The sequence below is a fragment of the Chinchilla lanigera genome, unplaced genomic scaffold, assembly GCF_000276665.1.
Source record: "Chinchilla lanigera isolate Chin_1 unplaced genomic scaffold, ChiLan1.0 scaffold00012, whole genome shotgun sequence".
Taxonomy (NCBI): domain Eukaryota; kingdom Metazoa; phylum Chordata; class Mammalia; order Rodentia; family Chinchillidae; genus Chinchilla; species Chinchilla lanigera.
The window spans coordinates 25493199-25515318 of record NW_004955413.1 but is presented as its reverse complement, the minus strand read 5'-3'; the positions used below and the strand labels follow the sequence as shown (position 1 = coordinate 25515318).

Sequence of the window (22120 nt, the reverse complement as noted above, 5' to 3'; positions counted from 1 at the left end):
ATCGCTCTATTTTACAGGTAAGGAAGCTGAGGCTCAAAGAAAAGTAGTCATTTGCTCATGGTCACACAACTTAGAGGTGAGGTAAGCCGGATGCAAGTTCTGATGTGTCTGACCCCAAAGTCTGTACCCTCCACATTGCTGCTAACCTGAAAACCCACTTCTCTCTGGCAATGTTCATTCATTCTTTCCTTGCGGGTTCTACTCTGGCACTGGACACCCAGGAATGGGACAGATAGGATCCCTGCCCGGTTTGGGCCAGACGGTCTAGTGACGCAGGTGTCTCCCTTCCCCCCAGAAGGAGCACCCATCCTGAGCACCCCACAGGACTCACCAGGGAGCGCTGATCGTAGCTCATCCTCCCCAGTGACATGACGCTGCTCTTGCGGGAGTCCAGGGCCACAAGCATGGGGTCTGGCTGCAGGGAGAGGCGGGCAGCAGGGTCTGCAGCCCCGGAGGGGCCCAGATGCCCACCCAGTGGGAGACTGGGGTCCAAGTGCCCATTGGGGGTCATGGGGATTGGGCAGAGCTTGAGATCTGGAGGAGTGAGGTGGAGACAGAGGGACAGACAGCAGATAGACAAACAGAACAAGAGCAAAGGAAGCCATGAGACAAAGAAACAGATGTGGACGTAACAGAAGCAGAGCTTTGCTGGAGTGGCTCTTCGGGTGCACCCCATCTCGGTGGCTCCCCTCCACCCTGCCTGCAGGGCTCTTTGCTTAAGTGTGCACAGAACCCCTGGCAGCGGTGTTCAGGCCAGCCTGCCACTGCCGCCAGCACAGGCACCTCACTACCACGCCCTCCGCAGGAAGCAAGGCAGAGACTGCTCGGAGCAAGAAAGGCTTGTCCCACACGGCCCGGTGATGCCAGGAAGGACCAGACCATGGGCCCCATCCTAACCAACAGGGGTTCCTAACCCGGGGAAGAGAAGCAGGTAGGCTGCTGCTACATCTGTGGCTGGATCCCAGGATGTCTGTGAATGTCCTGCCCATTACAGACATGAGCAACCAGCCATAACGAATTAGTAGCCAGCTCGAGCCTGGGCTGGAGGGGGAAGCCAGTGCTCTGCCCTGTGCCCACCTGGATCTCTAGGGAAGGCTCCTGGCCCCCGGGTGGCAAGTGGAGGCCTGTTTACCTCCGCTGATGTCCAGGCCCTCCTGGAGTTTGTCCAACTCCTCCATGTTGGATGAGCTCTGGTCCTCATCTGAGTAGGAACGGTTGGCATCACCCTGAGAAATGGACCCATGTTGGGACACAGGTCAGCTCAGCCCTTCCCACCTTTCCTCCCTCCCTGCCACCTCAATTTTTCAATGGTGTTTTTCCATTCCTGTTTTACAGATGGGAAAACTGAGGCTCAGAAGTTAATGAGGACCTAGGCTACAAACTCCTACCTGCCTGATTGTAAGGACCACCCCTGCAAAAGAATAGAGGAAGCAGGACCCAGAATCCCAGATCTTGGGGGCTTCAAATCTCAGGGATGGAGATGTCTAGTCCTTCACCCCTTGGGGAGAGCTGAGGATTCCAGATGCAGCCTCTGTTTACATGCTTCCTGTGATGAGAAGCTTACCACCTCATTGGTGCCCTCCTTTGGGCATGTATTGCCTGCTAGATTGAATTGTCCCACAGCCAGAGCCCCTCTCCCCAGCCCCATGTCTTGCAGGCCCTGTGGAGACACTCCTCCCAGAGCTGCGGTCACCTCAGCCTGGAAGCCCTCCACCAGTATGGCCACCAGCAAGTTGAAGAGCACATAGTTGCCAAAGGTCATGAGGGCAACGAAGTACAGGGATGCCCAAGGGGAAGTGGAGGCCATGCCGTTGTAGAGGACGACGTTCCAGTCCTCCTGGGTGAGGATCTGTGGAGGGGGACACAGTCGACCCTGGGATCCCCCAGCTCAGGCCCAGCCTCTGAGCCCCGTCTGTCCACGGGGAGGGGCTGAGGTGGATAGTCCCGCTGCCCGGGACCGATTCCCCTGAAACACACAGACACACTGCTACCACTCACCTGGAACACCGTGACGATGGCCCAGAGCAGGGAGTCGAAGTTCTTCCTGTCGGGGACCGTGTCTCCCGTGTCCGTGCGGAGGCTGAATTTGCAGCCAAAGATGTGCATCCCAAGGATGCTGGGGGAGGGACGGAGGTAGCTCAAGGGGCTGGCACACGCCCAGCTCCGCCCACCCACCTGTTTCCTTCTCAAGACAGCTGGGGCAGAGGCAGCATTGGTCCCACTTTACAGAGGTGAACACTGAGGTTCAGGGAGCAGGACCTGCCCAGAGCCACAGGGATTGAACTGCGGTGCCAGGATTCACGCCTACATCCAGGCAGCTCTGTCCCGGAGAGGCGCAACCAGCCACACTGGCAGGGCTGGTCCCCGGGGCGAGCAGGGCTCACCTGAAGATGAAGATGAAGAGCATGAGCAGCATGCAGAAGGTGGCCACGTTGTCCATGGTCTTCATGAGCACCACCAGCTGGCGCCGCAGCGCAGGCATGAACCGCACCAGCTTCAGCACCCGCAGTAGCCGGAAGGTGCGCAGCACCGACAGCCCGCCGTCCGCCTGCCCCACGATCTCCCAGATGCTGCAGGTGCAGGGGGAGGCAGAAGGGGGCAGTGGGAGGCCAAGAGGAGAGGAGGGCAGAGGAGGAAGGGGAGGACAGAGACAGACGCTGCAGTTCACTCATTCTTTCATTCATTCACCCATCCAACAAGTAATGTATTGAATGATGGTCTGTGGCACCCCCAAGTCAGGACCATAACCCAGGATCCATGAAGCCCACTAAAAGGCTGTATCAAAAACCTAGGAAGCCCAGGAATACCACTGTCCTCTTTATGAGATATAATATTTCTCTTGATCATGAATGTAAATAATAAACCACAGAGAATTAGCTACACCTCTGGCTTTGAGGGCAACTGATACCTTCCTGTCATAGAACAGTGGGTGGAGATACTCTGAAATATTTCTTATGCACATCCTTCCTTGGAATGATGGTCATTTCAGACCCACTGCTACCTCTTGCTGTTTAATGACTGATCTGAAAGCGCATATATTTCTAAATCATGAATATCTAAAATATTTGCATAACTGTGCTTCAGTGTAATTGGTCTCCTCTGCCATCTCCCATCTCACATACTGAAGTCCTGGCCAGGGTCAGGGCATTAAATCCCCCTCCTCACTGCAGGCAGGAGGTGGGGCCGGTACCTGATGATGACGATGATGCTGTCGAAGATGTTGTACGGGTTCCGCAGATAATCGAAGAGCCCAAAAGCAGCCAGCTTCAGGATCATCTCCAGGGCAAACATGCTGGTAAAGACCACGTTGCAGATCTCCAGGATGTTGGTCAGCTCCTCAGGCTGCAAGGGGGTAGGTGGGGGTCTGTGACCCTTGCAGGTCCGTGTCCTCCCTAGAGCTCAGTCTATGACCTTGAGCACCTCTCATCTCTGCCACTTTGGTGTCCCGAGAGGCCCCCAGGGTGCAAGGGCTGACTGCCCACACGTCTGCACAGCACCCATTTCACAGGTGGTCCAGCCATCCCCCACTGAGCCCAGGGATGGAGGACAAACACCGGGTAGAGCCCAACACAGGCCTCACAGTGGTGCTCAAAGAGGATGCAAAGCCCCACAGAGAACACGGGGATACCCCCGAAGTCACCAACTAGTCAAGGAGACACCAGCTCCCCTTGCCCAACCCAGCCACAGACCTCTCTCTGCCCCTTGAGCTGTTGGAACCAGGCCGCACTATCAGCCATGACAGGGAGAGGAGGCTCCAGGACTGATCTGGATGTTACGTGGCTGTGTGAGCCCAGGCGAGTCACTTTCCCCACCTCTGAGCCTTCATCTCCTTACCATCAATCCAGGGTGGACATGTGGCCACGTCCATTCCCAGTCCCCACTAAGGCCCCACGGGACTTGTCCCTGTCTCCCCTCTGCAGCTCCCTGGGGGCCCAACAAAGCGTGTACAGGGCGGGGCACTGATCCACACTAGACTCCAAAGTGCTGTCCCATCACATCACGCCTGAAACTGCACCCCAGCTCATGCATCCGCACATTCATTCATTCCTGCGGGATTTCCACAGATCTCCCGAGCACCTGCCGTGTGCTGGCAGTTGCGATGGAGAAGTTCACCTTTGGGTGGCAGAGTCCCACCGACCACACTAACGAGCCAGCCAGTGCCTGCCCATACCAGGGAAGCTCAGGGTGCTTTGGGGGACAGTGGCAGTGGGCCTGAAGGACTCCCGGAAGAAGGAACATCTTAGACCTCGAAACTAAGAAGAGAGCCGACAGCAGGGAAGAGAGAAGGGGATCACGGCAGGCCATCTCCTATCCATCAGCACCCTCCAGACCCTCCACTGAGAGACAGGGAGCCTCAGAGGCCTGACTTTGATTCCATGTGATTTAAAAGGAGAAGGAAAAATAAAATAACCCAACCACCAGCTTCCCACATAGTGCCTGGGAAATCTAATAAAACTTCCAGCTCCTCTCAAGCCAGATAAAAGGAGAAAGCCCTATTTCCATCTGTAATTACATTTGACTCACAAAGTGCTCCCAGAAGGGAGCGGGACCCCGAGAGGGGCCTCAGCGGGGAGGGCTCAGACGCTGTTCTGAGCTGCCAGCTTCCCAGCCCACCCAAAGCGCGTCCACGGAGATGCAAACGGTGGACGCTGACAGTTGGTGATGGCGATCGCCTGGCTCTGCGCCACACACGCGGCGCACATGCTTCCTCGCTCAGCGATCGGCGCAGGGCCGCTGCTCTCCCCGAAAGGTCACCCGCTCCTCCCTCCTCCCCTGCAACAGCTGTTTCTCCAGGCAGCGCACACCTGTTAATCTTTTCCTAATGGACCATCTATCACTCGCGAGAGCATTTTTTCTGGGAGCAAGACAGGCTGGAGGAAGACAGACAGATGCATATAGACACAGCAAGGGACAGGCTGGGGAGGGAGGCATGGGGAGACAGGCAGCAATGAGCGAGGTGGCCAGAGGCAGCCTAGGAAGAGAGATGGACAGACACACAGACAACTCTGGACACGGTGAAGCCAGAACATGAGTGACACAAAAAGAACAGGCAGGAAGGCAGACAGTGGAGAGTCCACCGGAGATGGCAAAGACCCGCCAGGTGAAGAGCAGGTGTGAAGGACAGAAAACTCCAGGCTAAGCCAGAGGTGGGAGGGCAGAGGGCAGGGCCAACGCCCCTGTCTGACGCCAGCATGGTGGGCCCAGAAAGCACCGCCACTAGCCACTCTGCAGGACAGAGGTAAGGCTGAGCAGGGTCTCCAAGCACACCCAGGGGCCCCTCTGCCCAGCCCAGCACTCGTCATGCATCGTCTCATCCAAGCCTGCAACCACCTGATCTTGTCTCATTTTACGGACAGGGAGCCCGAGGCTCGGAGAAGAGTGGCTGTCAGCGTCCTGGGCTGTGGCCACGCAGTAGCAGAGCTGGATCTCAGGCCCAGGTCTCCTCCTGCAACCCCAACCCCATCCCCGTAGCCCCTTTAACTGCCCATTTTGCCAGCAAGGCACCAATCTAGCTCACTCCCCTGCTATCAAGCGCTCCATGGCTCCCCATTGCCCTAAGGATAAAGCCAGCCTTGGTGGAGGAGCAGCCATGCTGGGCCCCCTGTGCCGCCTGCCCAGCACACCCGTCTTGCTCAGGGCCTGGGGGGTCCCTACACTCCTGGCCCCAGTGCCTGCCTGTCTCACTGGTGAATTCACAGTAATCCATCAGGATCCAGCCCCAGTGCCACCACCTCCTGGAAGCCTTCCCTGGCCACACCCCGTATTGGTGCCTCTCTCCCTTGGGCTCCCACAGGCTGGAATGTCAGCCACTAACCACCCATGCTCCTCTTCCCAGAGTCACCCTAGACTGGGTCGGCAGAAACTTAGGCCCTGGTGAAAGGAGCCTAAAGTGGGCTTCAGGCCACTTGCAGATACAGAATGCAGTCTTCTGCAGCTGGGGACAGTGGCCATGCTCTGGCCCAGCTCAGCCCTACCCCAGGGAGGCTCCTTGCTCCCTGCCCTGTTGTCCACTGAGCCCAGCCCCGTCTCTTGTCTACCACCTTGACCACCCCCTGACTCCAGGTGAGGCTGCAGTTGGCCCTGCCCAGCCAGTGAGGAGCCATGGCTGGGGTGTGCTGGGAGCGGGGAAGTTGAAGCAGAGACTGTCCAGGGAGCAGTGTTGTCCTGACCTATCCCCCACTTCTAGTGCAGCCATCCACAGCTGCCCCAGCAGCTCTACCAGCTGCTCACCTGGGCAGCCCATTTCACTTTGCAGACCTCAGTTTCCCCATCTGGCCAGGGGGGCGAGTCACCCACCCTGCCTGCCCCGCAGGGCTACACACAAGGCAGAGCCGTGCCTGACAGCAGGTGATGAGGGAAGAACTAGCTGCCAAGGCCAACCTGACCCTCCTGCCAGCCACACAGCAATGGAATGCCAGGGGACCCCCGCCTCGCAAACAGGGCCTGCCTGGCTGACACCCGACCCCTTCCCCGGCACTCGCTTCCATCCAGCTCCTGCGAGGAACAGCACCTCCAGGGCCGGGGACCCTGGGCAGGCAGGTTAGTTCCAGTGACAGCCCCCGTCTCCTGGGTAGCGATGACTGCCCAAAGACTCACAGTTGAGCTTCCACGGCCAGGCAGACACAAGTGACCAGCCCCACTTTACTGATGCCATGAGCTCACCCTGTCCCCCACAAGAGTGGTGCGAGAGGTCCTGCCAGCCCATGTGGGGTGTGGGGTGTGGCCAGGCAAGGGGTGGCTGGTTCACTTGCCTTCTTCTCCTCTCCTTTGTCTCCCTCTGTAGCCCTGGGCCACCCCTCTCTGCAGGAACCACCTCAGCAGGGGCTGCTTAGAATAAACTTGGAGGCGGGTTGTTTCCCGCCAGAGCAATGTCTGAGAGCCAAGGGAGAGAAGCAAAAATACCAGCAGGCCTAGGGGCAGGCCCGGCACGGAGCTCAGCTGCACAATGGCTGCCACTTGGAGCTGCTTTAAAAAGAACACTTTAAAAATGCCTCCTCCTCCTCATTTTTTTCTTTAATTAATTTTTTTTGAGGCTCCAGACTCCGGATGGTAAACTCACCCAGGGCTGATGGTAGAAGGCTCAGACAAAAGACTCACAAGCCATGACTGATTCATGAGCACCTACTACACACCAGGCTGAACAAATTTACCCATGTGTGTCACGGGCCCATTTACAGATGGAGATGCCAGCTGAGGGATGCACAGGGACTTGCCTGGGGCCTCCTTCCCTGTCAACAGAATCAGGGTTGGAACCCAGACCCTGGGCAAGGGGCTTGGCCTCTCTGAGCCATGGCCTTCCAAGTGCGTGGGACAGGAGGAGATGACATTTGTTATAGTTCAGATCTAAAATGCACCCCCAATGTTTCATGTGCCCAGAGGTAAGGCTTTTGAAGGAAACTGGACCATGGATTCACCCACTGATGCGTACAGAGCTGAATGTGCTATTAGGGGCTGGGGCTTGGCTGGAGGAGGTAGATGACTTGCAAGGGTGAATTCTCGTCCTTGGCTCCTCCCTCCTCTCTCTGCTTCCTGGCTGCCGTGGGTTGAGCATCTTTCCTTCACCAGACCCTTCCGACACGGCACTGCTGCCTTGGAGCCAGTCAACCCTGGACTGAACCTTCTGAAACCACCGGCCAAAATAACCCTCTTGACCTTTAAGCTGTGGGTTTTGGGTATTTTGTCTCAGTGGTAGAAAAGTAACCAAGACAACACCTGCTTGGAGAGAGGCTGTAAGGACTTGGGTGCCAGGCTGGCTCAGGCTGGCACTCAGCAAGGGTTCAGTAAGCGGCAGCCCATCCCTAAGAAGGAGTGAGGATATGAGGGTGGGCCCTAAGACTGGGCAGGACCCTCTCCAGACCTGGTGAGGCCAGAGTAGGAGCCAACTTCAGGGCCACGTGGTGTCTGCTGCCCAGAGGCTCTGTCAGATTCTGGGTTAGAAGGCTTACTCAGGTGGCATGTGGTAGGGTCGACAGGGGACCCTGGAGAGGCTTGGGCTGGCAACCCTCAGGCCGGAGGGCACTGGGGGAGCTGCCCTGGTCATGGTCACCTTGGAGGGAATGCAAGAAGGCAGGGATGAGCAGTGTGCTGGCAAACCAGCCTCTGAAAAACAGCCCTGATTTGTAAGATCTACCAATTTCCATGGTGTAAATCCTTCTTCCACAGCCAATTTCAAGCTGCCAGCTGTTTAATAAGCACTTGCAAAATTCCTGAATGTGAGACAACTGGTTGTCACCAGCTGGTTCCAGCACACCACCGGCAGGGAGATGGCTCAGCCCTGATGTAGTGGGGTTCAGATGCTCAAGCCAGCACCCCAACAGCAAGCTGCTTCCCAGGGGCCTTCTCCAGGGGTGCAGACGCCCTAGGTCTATTGCTACCTGGAAGACCCAGGCCAGGAAGCCAGAGGCTGGGGAGGAGAGGGTCTGGGCCTCCAGTCTCTGTGGCTTCACCCGCCACGCACCTCCCTGCAGCCCTGCCCAGGGACCTTTTTAATTAAGCTGCGAAGTCTGGCAAACCAGCAGCTCCAACCAAAGTGTCTGTGGCCGTCCCAGGGGCTACATTTAAGTAAACTGAATGGGGCCCGTGCTTTGGTGAGCTAATGAGCAGGGAGATGAGAGTGTGGCCCCCACCAGGCGGGCGCCATAGGGCCTGGCAGGGAAGCCAAGGAGACAAGGGAATCCGAACCCGGCCTGGGTGTCAGTCATGCCACAGGTGGAGGTGGCCTCACACCAGGCCCCAGGCTGCCTGTGGGGCTGTGGATCAGTGACTCCTCTGAGCACAGCTCTGGGCTAGATGCTGAGGTCAGGATGAGTTAAACCCAGCTCCAGCTGGGAACAGGCAGACAGACAGACGCATGGGGTGGCCCAGCCTGGGCCCCTCCATGCCCATCCCATGCCAGCCCACCCAAGCCGGCGCCCTGCAGCACTGGCCTGCTCGTGGTGCTCGATGCCCATGCTGACGGTGTTCACCAGGATGGCCATCATGATGCCCCGGTTGAAGTACTTGCTGTCCACGATGCCCCGCAGCTTGGCTCGTGTCTCCCGCCACACGTCCCCACACAGCCGGACAGCCCCGTCGGCCCGTTCCTCCTCGTCTTCCTTCCCCAGGCCTGAGGACACATCCTCGCTGCTCCGGGGCCCATCGCCATCGGCCTCGGCCTCCTCACCACTGGAGCCACCGGAGCCTGAGCCCTCCTGGCCGGAATTGGTGCTGCCTGGGCCCGAAGGCTGCTGGCCTGTCTCGTGCTGGCAATGTGGGCAGCTGGCAGGGGCAGATGCCAGCATGGCAGAGATGGGCTGCACCAGCGTGTGGGGCGTTGGGTCCAGGGGGCTATGTCTCGGGCACAGTGCTGAAAAGCAAACAGAGGCCAGTGTTGGCAGCCACACGGGTCCAGCCCACCGTAGGACACAGGGTCAACCTGGGCGGCTGCAGGCCAAGAGGCCTGGTGTTTCTTGGGAGGTGGCTCTCCTTTCCAGGCTTTTCCACCAGTGCAGAAGCAGGGCCCGGAGCACCCACTTGCCGGGCTATGGAAGGGTCCTCTGCAGCCCCCTCCCTGCCTGAGAGCCATCTGAGAGGCCTGGACTGGCCTCGGACTCCAGCTCTGTGACCTGGGAGCCCTTTCAGAGGTTTAGAGAGGCCTCCACAGCTAGTTTGGATTCTTCTTTATGTTTTTCTATATTTTCCTAACATAAACCTGTTTTGCTCGTGTAAGCAAAAAAAAAAAAAAAAAAGTAACATCAAAGGGAGAGAAAAGCCTCCATCTGCACACATGCTGTCAAACTACTCTCAGATGGGGCTCTGGAGCCAGCATCAGGCCAAGGGTCCTCCCACCACAGCCCCCGGAGGACAGGTCGTCAAAGCCCCTCCCAGGACAAGGGGACAAGAGGACATATGGAGGCATGGAGTGGGGCAAGACCTCGCTCTGGAAGCCCCTGGGCCTCCTCTCCACGGTTTCAGCCAGAGGGGGTGGGCAGCAGCAGGAAGCCCCTCAAAGTAAACACTCTCCCCACACCCCCAGCGAGGCCGCACCAGCCTTGCCCAGCCTCCAGCTCACCCATCCACATACCACACCAGCCCATGGAGTCTCCTCCAAGGCCACACCTGGATGGCTGCTATCAAGGACTCTTCCTCCGGGAGGAGAGCGCTGGGAGCGCAGCCTTCCCCGGGGAACCAGGGCATTAAGCCCACAGCTCACGGCCATGCACTGAGGGTCCGGAGACCCACTCCACAGAGGGGACAGACGCCTGCAGAGGGGCCAGCGTGCTCAAGGTCACCCAGGGAAGGGCACACAGGGGACAACGCCTGTGCCTACCAACTCCTCACCACCAACTGGGAGGAAACAGGCTAGGCCAGGATCCCTGCTAGGGCAGTTAGGGGCAGACCTTCCACATGTCTGAGCTTTGTCACCTACACACTGCCACTTTAAGTGACTCCTTTGTCTTCTTGGACTCTAGTTTTCCCATCTGAAAACTGGGGACAGGGCTGGGGTGAGCTTCATGGTACAGCATTTGCCTACCAGATGCAAGGGCCTGGGTTCTACTCCCAGTATTTTACACACACACACACACACACACACACACACACACGTATGGTGGAAACTGGGGCTGACGGTACATATCCACCCTTCCAGAGGTGGAACAACAGAGCCAAGGAAAGGGACAGCCCTCTCCGCTAAAATCATAGTATCCCAGCATGAGAAATGGCCTCCAGGTAGGTCAGAGCACAGTACAAGTGACCCCAGCATGCCACACCTCTTCAGGGCAGGGACCACCCCCGTGCCAGGTGCCCCATGTCATTGCTCACGCATGCTGACAAGCAGGGACAGCAGCAGGAGCCAGACTCAGGTGACGCAGGCTGTGTGCGTGACGCAGCTCAGTCTTGAGAGACCGAGGACAGATCACAGTTTACGTCTCACAAGTGTGGCACCTGGGGCGGAGCTGGTGTCTGCACACAGGGGACCGCGAAGGGATTCCTCCAGGACCAGGGCTGAGCGGCCGGGCCCCAGGGCTGGCCAGGCATGCCAGGCAGAGAATGGGGACAGAGTAGTAGGGCGTGGGGGGGCACTTGAGGCTGAAATGGACACCTGGGATTCTGAGCCCCATAGTTGGCTCTCTCGTGCTGGGCAGGCATGACCCATTTGAGTTCCCAGGTGGCAGCGCCCCAGTGGGCCACTTACTGCAGTGCCTGGGCTCCTTGGCAGGGGCCGGTGTCTCAGGGCCCAGGGCCTGGCGCCTGCTCTGCAGGACCTGGTAGAGGCCCAGGGCACGGCGCTTGGCCTTGCGCAGGATGTGGCAGACGTACTGAAAGATCTCCTCGTAGCAGTCCCCGGGCTCGGCATAGCTGGCCACCGTGCTGGAGGACAGGTAGCGCTGCCGCTGCTCCAGCATCAGCCGGTGCTCCCGCTGCTTGGTCTCCGAGAACTGGGTCGCTATGACAACGAGGCACAGGTTGATCATGAAGAAGGAGCCCACCTGTGGCCAACGGGAGGAGAGGACAGGGACGGAGGGGACAGAGGGGTTGGAAAGCAGGGAGACATGGGGAGAGGGAGACGGAGAGATGAAGAGAGAGAGAGTCAGGGAGACCGAGAGCCAGAGACGGAGACAGAGCGATGGGGATGGGAAGACAGGGACAGAAGTGGAGAGGAGGAGGACAGGGCCAAGACCCACACCAGAGCACAGAGGGCAGAGCGGGGAGACACAGAGGCAGGCAGCCAGGACGGCCAGGGGTAAGGACAAAAGGGACATGAGAGAGAGTGGGACAAGCTCAGAAAGGACAGAATTGGGGGCAGAGGTGGGGGACAGAGACAGGGACAGAGGAAGCAGCGGGGTGGAGGGGCCCAGAGACACGGAGAGGCACAGACACAGATGGGGACAGGAAAGATCACTGAGGCTTTGCTCCGGGAGCAGGTGCAGCCCAGGAGGCTCCCCAGGCCCACAGAGGGCGCCTCCAAGCCAGGCCCAAAGGGCCTCTTTGGCCCTTCCAGCCTGACCTCTGGCCTCTGGCCAGGCCTTGGCTTGCTTCGGGCTTGGAGGGGAAGTAAGAACAGACTAAGGACCCTGTCCTTCATGTCCCTACCCTTCTCCCCATGGGCGCCCCAGGCAGAAGACCCCTGCCCAGCACCTCCTGAGCTTCTGAGTAAGCTCAGCTTCCTGGTTAGAGGGGACTGTTCCACCAGCCACCGCCAGGAGGTGCCTACAGGTGGCAGCCCTGGTCACTGATTTGTCCTTCCCTCCTCTTGCTGTCAGCATGATTCGGGGAGGGGATGGAGGATGCTTCCTGGCGCAGAGGGCTCTGGGGAAATATCCTGCCTCTCTGCTGAGAAGATGCCCAGCAGTTTCTGGAGTGCTGCCCTGTACCCCTTAGGAGCATGCAGACCCCAGGGACCTCTGTCCTGGGACAGGGCCACCTGGGACCCAACCAAGTAGCAATCACTGCAGTGAAAACAGTAGGAAACATGTACTGAGCACTTACTGCGTACCAGAAATAGTCAGGCTTCTGGCTCTGTCTCATCTAACCCTCCCCAAGCCCAGGAGCTAGGTGCTGCCACTGTCCCCACTTCACAGGGGACCTGGGACACCAAGGAGCCTGCCCAAGGTCACACTGTGTTAATGACTGCAGGCCCCCAGCTAACTCCAACAGCAGGAGCAGGCAGAGCCTTCCACAGCCACTCTGGAATCCCAGATTTCTCTAGCAACTCCAGGAATGTGGGTGCCCTCAGCGGGATCCTCCATCTGCCCCCTCCTCTGGTGGGTAAGGGGCTCCCTGGGCCCCCCAGCTTCCTTCTCGCATGGCACCTAAGGTTCCATATGGTCACTGTCCGCTGCAAGCCACTATTTCCTCCTGCAGGGCAGGCCGAGGCCTGTCTCCTGCTCTGATTCAGCCGTCGGCTCCTGAGGAGGGGGGCAAATAAACAGGGGAGTGGGCAGCAATGCATAACAAAAATCAGGGTGCCCTCCTTCTATCTGGTGTCTCCAGGGTCCAAGGACAGCTCTGGGGCTAAACCAACAGCAGGGTCATCTCAGGTCACCTGCCAGCTCATCCTGACCTCCAATCAAGGTCCCTCCAACTCAAGGTGGGGCACTGCCCCCAGGGAACCAAGCGTCCCCCACCACCACGACCAGGCGTCCAGGATCCTGCCCTGTGGCAGCAGGCAGGGAGTAGCAGCTGTCTCCAGAGTGAATCACCTTGACATTGGGGGGACAGTGCCATGGATGAAGCTGCAGTCAGGCATGACAAAGGGGATGAGCTTGCTCTGGGGACACTGTTCGGGGAGGGTCTGGAGGGCTGGCCTGGAAGGGCGGGTGGAACCCCGCCTCCATCTCCTGTTCACCCCAGCAGGCAGAGCCACCCTGGGGAATTTCGGGGGGCTCCACCTCGTCTCCACCTCCTTAGGAAAGGGAAACAGGGACAAGCCGGGGCCCTTGAGAAGCCAAACCCCACCTGGCTAAGGTGGTGGAAAGAACATGTTCTCAGACAAGGGGGAGGGGCGGTGTGGACTTAGCCACCCAGAGATGAGAGATGAAGGCCTCAGGAGTGATGGACGCTCCGGGCAGCCGCCCTGGACAAGCCCCTTCAATCAAGGCTGCCTCCCGCATTTCAAAACAGGCCCCCCGGCTGCCTCCCGCTAGCTCTCCTGGTCCCCAGCTCCCTGACACTTACTATGATAAGCAGGATAAAATAGATGAAGTTGTAGAAGGAGTGTGCATCCATCACGTAGTACATGATTTCCACCCAGCCTTCCAGAGTGATCACCTGCAGCCAGCACACAGGACACGCACAGCCTGAGACAAGACAGGCAGCCAGCCAGGCCCGTGCCCCACACTGAGGCCCTACTGTGTGCTGCGACACAAGACACACATCACCTCTATTACATCCCATGGGGACTGGAGGGACAGCAGCCCTCATCCGCATCATGCAGGTGAGGAAACAGGTTCAGAGAGGTGAGAGCACTTGCTCAAGGTCCCATAGCAGGCAGCAGTAGAGCCAGAACCAGAACCCTGGGACCTCAGCTCAGAGTCCCCCGTTTCCTGGCTGTCACACTGGTGCAAGATGAGGTGCAGCTCAGAGCCTGGGAGTGCAGACCGGAAGAGGCTGGAGTGACTGTCTCCTCCACCCCACCTAAACCCCTTCCCAGAGAGGGCGGCGGAGCAGCCTTAGGAAAAGCCAGAGCTAGTGCTTGGGCATCCCCCAGCCCTGTCTGGTTTGCAGAATCCCCACTCTTGGGCCAGAACAGAGGCACAGAGAGGTCCAGCAATATACCCAAGGTCCCACAGCCCCCGTTCTCTAAAAATACCCAGGCCGCCTCTGCAGAATACAGGTTGCAGAGTCAGCACACGGGGCCGCTCAGCGAAGCAAGTGCTTTGGAAAGCGAACAGTGCTTGGTGAACGTGCCTCTGTGTGCTGCGAGGTGAAACACCTTTCCTGCTGACCAGCAGAGCCGGGCTCCCCCGTCACCTTCCTCCCCAGGGCCCCTCTGCAGGGCCCCACCTTGCTGTGGTCACTCCAACACAACCTCCCCGCTGGCACCTCTGCCTCCAGATACCCTGGGGCTCTGCAGGGAGCACCGGCTTTGGGGTTCGTGCACGCAGAATAAAACCCTGGCTTTGCCATTTATTAACCATGGGCCCATGGCCAATTACAGTGCTTCCTCTCTCTGAACCTCAGGCACTCTGCCTGCAAAATGGGCACCATAACACCTATCAGGCCAGCAATCCAGGCTGACTTCAGTGAGAGCGGGTGGCAAATGCCCAGCCCAGAGCCCAGCCAACCTGGAGGAGCTGCCACACCCCCACCGGCCCCCGCCCCGAGTGGCCTCACCTGGAAGATGACGATCCAGGCGTACCCGATGTTGTCAAAGTTGATGGCACCCTTGTGGGGGTTGGCGCTGCCCGTGCGACACACGTTGTAGTAGCGGTTCCAGTTGACACAGAGGCCACTGGCGTTGAGGTCCTGGCGCCCCGCCCCAAAGTCGTAGACATCGTCCTTAGACAGGCAGCACTCTCGGCCCTGCTCCTTGAGTGGGGGGATCTCATGGCAGCCCATGATGCCATTGTCCCCCGACAGGGAGCAGATGAAGGGCATCTCATCATCCTCCTCCGGCTGGTAATAGGGCGGCAGGGCCACATCCCCTTGTCTGTCCACGGGTGAAAGGGGAAGGGAGGGGTCACTGCCAGGAAGGCCAGGAGAGGAGAAGCCATGCCATGGCAGGGCTGGCCCAACAGCCCCAAGCTCTGCCCCCAGGCCTGGGCACATGCTGTACCCTCTCCCACTTCCATTAAGGTCATGAAAAGCCCCACAGGCCCACTGTGATCCTTTTCCAGGGTGCCGTCTTCCGGGAGCCTTCTCTGGGGGCCCCTCGCCAGGACCCAACAAGGCTGCTTCTGAGCTCCCTGGGGCCACACTGTGCCCCCTGCAGTCCATCCTTGTGTCCTGGGGCAAACCCAGCCACCTCCCCGGCCCCGGCTCCAGCCCCTGCACTGTGTAGTTGGCACAGAGCAGGGCTCAGCAAGCAATAGACCATACTGATCCAGCGCACGAGGGTGACATCCTGTCTGCCCCCCCACTTCCTGTGTAAGTGACCCTGGGCTGGGCACTTCCCTTCGCTGGACTTGGGTTTCCTCATCTATAAAATGGAGGTGACAATCCTGCTCATATAGGGTTAATCCAGGATTCACCACATTCCCAATCAAAACCCCAACGAGATTTTGTCTATGGAAACTGCCAGATGGCTCCAGGATTTATTTGCTCAGGAGTCTGATCAAGGCAGGTTTCTAAAGGCAGAAAGATGAATGGAAACCCGCCCTACAACAGGGCAAAATACTGTACAACTATAATTATGAGAGCAGTGGTATCACTGTAATAGGACCTGAAAGATTAATGGGACACCAGAGAGCTCAGAGACAAACCCTGCACCACGTTTGTGGAGGACAAACTGGCAACACCAACAATCAAAATGTCACACACACCCCAAATACGCAGGGTCACCACTTCTAACAAAAGCACCACAGCAATCCCATGGAGAAAGGATGGACTTTTCAACCAATGGCCCTGGCCCAAGTGAATATTCACTAAATAAGTAAATAAGTCCTGGACACACCCCCACCCCAGCCAACCAGTGTCCATACACAGAATTATTTGAGACAGAAAAGGCCTAAACGCCAGAGATAAAACACGAATGCTCCTCAAAGAAAGCAGGGGAGAATACATACGTTCAGGACCTTGGGTCAGGAGATTTCCGAAACTGGATATAAAACACAATGCTACAGGGCTGGGGATTTAGCTCAGTGGCACAGGACCCGCCTGGCAAGCGTGAGGTCCTGAGTTCAATTCCCAGTACCAAAAAATATACAGACACAATGCTAAAAAAACGAATGATCAACTGAACTTCACTCTTGTTTTTGGCTGCTTTTGGGTTTGTCTATTTGTGGTACTGGGGACTGAACCCAGGGTCTTCACACTGAGCTACATCCCTGGCCCTTATTATTTTTTATTTCGAGACAGGGTTTCACTAAGTTGCCCAGGCTGGCCTCGAACTTTCAATCTCCCTGATTCGGCCTTCCACAGTACTGAGACTACAGGCATGCGCCACCACGCCTGGCTTGAACTTCATCTTGAACTGGGAGTTTCTGCTCATCAAAAGACACCACACAGGAAAAGAGAAGTAGTTCCTTTGTTCTCACTTCTGTGAGTAAATTCATTGAGTAAATATACTGCTTTTTATTTATCCAAGTATTGATTTAGATCATTTCTGGGTTTGGGGCCCTTATGACTCATAAATACCCTCGTTCATGTCTTCGGGTGGATCTAAGGTGTCCTTCCTTTTGACCAAACACCAGGGGAGGCTAAGGCTCTCCCAGCCTTCCATGAGGGACACCCACCCCAACCCCCCAGCATGGTAGGAGTGTCCCCACCCCACATTCATGTTCTCGGCAACAACTGCCACTGCCAGTATTCTGATTCGAACCATTCTGCTGGGGCACTGCAGTGTCTTACTGCGGTTTCAGTTCTACGTCCCTGAAGACCAGTGATGACAAACCCCTTTTCACATGGTTATCAGCTGCTTGGTGGCCCCTTGTGAAGCCTATTAAGGTCTCCTGGGCCATTCTTAATTAGACGTCTTTCTCATCCTTATCAGTTTCTGGTGGTTCGTTCTTTATCCTGGTTTTGAGTCCTCTGGTGGTTACATGTGTTGCGAATATTTTCTTCCAACTTGAGTTTTCCTCCTTAGACTTAATCACCCCTGAAAACCCGTGAACAGAGCTCTCCGTGTCACATAGGGCTGGACAGGTTCCCGGCCACCATGAGCACACCTCTGGGCGGCAGGGTCCCTGTATCCCGGTGTGCAAGATGGGGACAAGTGGGTACAGCTGGGACACGGGGGCCAGCGTGGCTCTGCCCCCGCCTGCAGGCCTCCCCTCCCAGCCTCTGTGCTCGTACCAGGGACCCTCCCCGCCTGCTCTCCCTCAGAACTCTCTGCCACCCCGTTAGCCCGGGGAAGGTGGGCACCGAAGACCTGCCCCGGTGGGTCAGACATTCGGGAGCCCAACCAAGCCCTGTGGCCACCTCCCAGCCTCATTCCCCCCACTGCAGCTCTGCCAGCCCCTGTCCTGTCCCTCCTCCGGTCATCCACAGCCTCCACTGCCCTCAGCCTCCACCCAGCCCTGCTCAGGTGGGAGCACAGGCTCTGGTGCTCGTGACATCCCGGGTCCAGCTCTGCAGCTTAAATGCTGTGTGCCCCTGGGCAAGCAGCCTCACCTCTCTGAGCCAAATGGAAAATGATGCTGATAACATTCTCCCCTCTCAGGGGGTTGTGAAGATCACTGAGTCTCCCCTGCCGAGGCTAACACCCAGCACAAGCTGAGCACCCTGTAAAAACCAGCTGCCTCAGCTGTCGTCACTTGGGATCGTCTTCTGGGCCCACGCTGCCACTCTGTGTGTTTATGAAGCACCGCTAAGCATCAGCCTGAGCCGGCCTGGGACACCCAGGATGACTTCACACACCCCTGGGGCCCCGCCGTCTCAGCTTCCTGGGCTGGTGGAAGGCACAGGGGCTCTGAGCTGCCAGAGACAACCCCCACCAGCCCACACTTGCTCAGTGCTTCCTGGAGCCAAGCACAGTTCTAAGATATGCTAACTGGGGTCATCCCACAACTCCATGGGAGGGAAACCAAGGCACGAGGTCGTTCAGCCAGTTGCTCCCAAGATCACAGCAGGCAGAGTTAGAATTTGACCCTGAAGGCTGGGCACCTACCCCACACCACCCTGCAGCCACAGGGCCAGTCCCACTCCACCTGCTGGGTTCAGCTCAATCCCATCCCGTGGGATTCGGGGGGTCCCTTCTGCCCTGCCCCCACGGCTGCACTGCCCTCAGATCTCCTCCGGGCTCTCAGCCCCTCTGCACCCGGGCTCAGGTGCCCTGCAGGCTGAGCAAGGAGCCCTTATCCCTGAGGCCCGCCCTGGGCCTGGCCCCTGCAAGTGTGCGTTTGTGGACCGACACCCCATGGCCAGGAGGGACCGCACACCGGTGGCAGCCCTGCTGTGTGACCCAGGTGAGTCCCTTCCCTTGCATGGCCTCAGCCTCCATCTCCATAGGGACCATGTTGGATGGAGGCTCCCTTTTGGCCCCAGCTCCAACCTGCAAGTGTGCTGACCCCAGGAGGGACCTGCTCTGCCTGGCCCTCAGACCCCTAGTGCCACTTCCTGTGCCCCTCCCGAGAGGCTCCCACGGATCCTGAGCTGCAGTCTTCTCAGAGTCCAGTGGTGAGCCCCCAGAACACACCCTGCTGCCTCCCTGTGAGTCCTGATTACCAGCCGCTCCGCTCTGGGCCCTGGCCCTGGCCCTGGCCTTCTGATTTTGCTGTCTAAACCTCAGCACCACCCCTCCTCCTCCCCGGCTCCTTGCTATGGGGGATGACCTTGGCCTTGCTCCACCCAGACCTGAACTTTACCAGGTCTCTCTCATGCAACATCAGCGAGTCGTAGCCCAGTAAGGCCCGTAAGCTCAGGCCACCTGCCCTGGCCCTAAGAGAACGGCACCCCAGCTTGGAGGGGAAAGGTGGGTAGCCTCATCTCAGCTTTATCTCGCTTCTGAGGATTCCTTGCCCCTTTGACATCTACTCCCATTTAGAATTCCCCTTCCCGGGTAGAGTGGGCCAGACAACGTTCCTCTGTAATTCTGTGGCCCGAGCATGTCACAGCTTCTGCCCTTCACCTCCCTAACCATGGCCAAGACAGAACTGGAGCCACCGCCCATGGCCAAGGCAGGACAACAGGGAGCCACACCCAGGAACCAGGATGTGGGGTCTCCAGCCTGCAAGGCCAGGAAGAGCCACAGTGTTGTTCCCCGTGCCTCAGAGTGGGAAATGCATGCATTCATTCGTTCATTCACTCTCTCAGTCATTCATCCAACATCAGCAGGGGCCACCTTTCCCAGGCTGCTCCAGGCCATGAGAAGAGAGTCAGGAACCAGTGTCCCGGGCTTCATGGAGGACCTGCATTCTGGTGGCCCCCGAGACCAGCAAACTGGTCCCAAGACACCCAACAACCTACAGCCATGCAACCAGACTGACAACTGAGAGGACTGCAGCAAGGAACAGGGAGGGAAGGAACCCAGCAAGGTGGGGCAGCCCCACATTTGGGGGTGCGGTGGTGAGGAGGGGGAAGAAGGCTCCAGGAGTGACCCTCGGGCTGAGCCCAGGTCATCAGAATGGGGCAGCTACAGAATGATACAGGACAGATCCACGCAGCACAGGGGGGCTGAGTGCACCACGGACCCCCACGCTGAGAGCTCACACCCGCTCAAACCTGTCTTAGCAGGTAGACCAGGAGCAGCAGCCACGGCCCCATCCCCTCCCCACTGCCCCTGCTGGCTCTGGACTGGCCTCTTCCAAACGTAAACCCCTACCCAACCCACACAGGGCCTCACCACCGGGCACTGCCTCTATAGTTCACCCAGGCATCCTGCTGTCCCCTGGAGCAATGGGCAGGTGGGCCAGGCCCTACCCAACCCGCTCTCCCCAATTAGACAGACCCAGAGGAAGGAGACTTAGCCCATCCCATGCTAAGTCCCCATGCGTCCTCTGGGTGTCCCCAGTAGGGGCACCTCCCAGCCTGGGCACCTCCCAGCCTGGCACTCCCTCTGTTGGCTGCTCCTGCCTGGTGGGTCCGGACCCCGCATTCCCAAGGGGCATGAAGCAAGAGCCCCAGGCCACACTCACATGGTGAAGTTCTCCTCTAGGAAGCAGCGGTTGCGCAGCAGACCAGCCCACAGCTGCACACCAATGATGCCAAAGATGAAGAAGACGAAGAAGCAGAGCAGGAGGACATTGCCCAGCATGGGCAGTGTGTCCAGGAGCAGGTTCACCAGAATGCGCATGCCTGCAGGGGGTGGAGGTAAGGGTCAGACAGGAGCAGGGCGAGAGAGAAGTGAGTGGCTGAGAAGATGTCAAGGCACACAGGTGGGGAGCTCCTCGGGCTCCAGCCAGCTGTGAGCACCAGATCAGCCCTCCCCTCCCCATCCGCTCCTCTCCTAGAAAGGGGGAAAATGGCTCTGGGCCCTGCCACACTTACACTAGATCTCATCTGAAACAGCAGGCACTTATGGGACACTTCTATGAACACACAGTCTCCCTCAGGTCTGTAGGGTTGGTAGCACCACCTCTATTTTATACTAGGAAACAGTGGGAGGTCCAAAGAACTGAAGCTACGTGCCCATGGCCACACAACTAGGAAGCAGTGAGGTCTGGATTTAAACCAGGTGGCCTGACATCAACTCTAGCTCTTCTTCCACAACCAGTTCTTTTACTCATGCTGTTCCCTCTCTCCAGCAAACCCCTATTCAATCACCACTGCCCCGTGAAAGCTTTTGCTGAGAAGCTTAACAGACCCTTTCTCACCCAGTAGAGTTCATTTCTTACTCTTCTGCTCTAGACAATCTCAGCACCTCTGACTTAGCCTAGGCTGCCGTGTACAGTGATGCAGGTTGTAGACTGCACAACCTTAAAGGTTCTGCTTGTATCATTTAGCCTTCCAGCCTGAGGATATGGTTGCCTGTCCTCCTGTCTCATCTACTGGGCTACAAGCTCCTGGTAGCAGGGTCTGGGTCTGAGTCACTTCAGTGTTCCAAGAACCCAGCAGGTCCTGGCTCAGCCAACATCCCCTGCATGACCGCTCACGGAGCAATGATGTGATAAGTCATGGGAAGAGAGGAAGGCTGGGAGGGGAGGATGAGAGGACAGTGACAAGCAGAACAGTGGTCCTGTCCAGATTTCCACTCGTGCCAAGGTGGTTATCAACAAGGCTAATTATTTGGGATTTGCATCACAAACTCTGTGTGGAGTGATTTCCAATCAATAATTAATGCCCACCCCCAACTTCCCTCCCCACAAAACTAGGTCAGCCTCCTCCTGGGGAGGCAGTGGGGCTCCCTGGCAATCTGCTCCATCCCTCTGAGAGCTACCAGGGGCTTGATGCGCCACCTTCCTCTGCCCCCCCCCATGGGGCACACAGGGTCCCTGCATGAACCACACAAACAGTTCCAACTGACTGAGGTCCATCGATCACAGGCCCTCCTGGTGCCCTTCCATTCGTGCACACACACACACACGCACATACGCACGCATGTACACACATGCACACACACCTTCCTGAAACACTCAGTCGCCACCTGCTGTATGCCGGTACTGCACTGAGCACCCAGGGAATCCAGAGACGAACAAGACCGGGTTTGTCCCCACCTCTCTGAACTCATAACCTAATAGCAGGGGGACCACGGTGTGCGAGGACACTTCTGGGGAGAGGCTGGCTGTGAGCCCTGCAGGACAAGGTGCTCACCAGGCCGAGGAGCCGGTGCGGCCAAGGCGCAGGGGTGACTGTGCAGAGCGTGCTCGTGGGGACCAACAAGGTCCCTGCAGAGGGGCCTGGGAGTGTGGGGCTCAGAAGGCTGGTCACTGCTGTCTCCAGCAGATTTCCAAGCAGGCGGGGCCTCAGTCAGCCCGGAGGGGGCCGCGCAGGCAGGGCGGAGGCCGGGGCAGCAGCTGGCAGCAGCAGGAGGAAGGCTGAGCCGGAAGCGAGGGGAGGGGCGCTGGGCGCAGTCCCAGCCCGCTGCTCCGGGCTGCTCCCTCGG

At 58.1% G+C, this 22120-nt stretch overlaps 1 protein-coding gene and 2 long non-coding RNA genes across 4 annotated transcripts in view; 2 read left to right on the top strand and 1 right to left on the bottom strand.

Annotated features, from left to right (window-relative positions):
- Positions 1–1750, top strand: part of LOC102005131 — a 2297-nt gene extending 547 nt beyond the window's left edge. The window contains exons 2-5 of one of the 2 annotated variants that reach the window (XR_001233049.1): positions 18–81; positions 806–931; positions 1336–1398; positions 1658–1750. This is a non-coding gene — a long non-coding RNA (uncharacterized LOC102005131). Of the gene's footprint in view, positions 1–17; positions 82–805; positions 932–1335; positions 1494–1657 lie in introns of those variants that run through there. The other variant, XR_260114.2, reaches the window with a different exon arrangement.
- Positions 1–22120, bottom strand: part of Cacna1i (calcium channel, voltage-dependent, T type, alpha 1I subunit) — a 97835-nt gene that overhangs the window by 23049 nt on the left and 52666 nt on the right. Inside the window, exons 6-16 of the mRNA XM_005379301.2 lie at positions 20214–20373; positions 14815–15130; positions 13657–13749; positions 11174–11468; positions 8928–9346; positions 3191–3342; positions 2385–2570; positions 1999–2116; positions 1694–1849; positions 1133–1226; positions 182–534 (exon numbers count right to left, since the gene is read on the bottom strand). Of these exons, the coding sequence (XP_005379358.1) occupies positions 182–534; positions 1133–1226; positions 1694–1849; positions 1999–2116; positions 2385–2570; positions 3191–3342; positions 8928–9346; positions 11174–11468; positions 13657–13749; positions 14815–15130; positions 20214–20373 (2342 nt within the window). The remainder of the gene's footprint in view (positions 1–181; positions 535–1132; positions 1227–1693; positions 1850–1998; positions 2117–2384; positions 2571–3190; positions 3343–8927; positions 9347–11173; positions 11469–13656; positions 13750–14814; positions 15131–20213; positions 20374–22120) is intronic.
- LOC106147979 lies at positions 2493–4599 on the top strand. Its single transcript, XR_001233048.1, has 3 exons — positions 2493–2576; positions 3171–3295; positions 3495–4599. It is a non-coding gene; the product is annotated as an uncharacterized LOC106147979 (long non-coding RNA).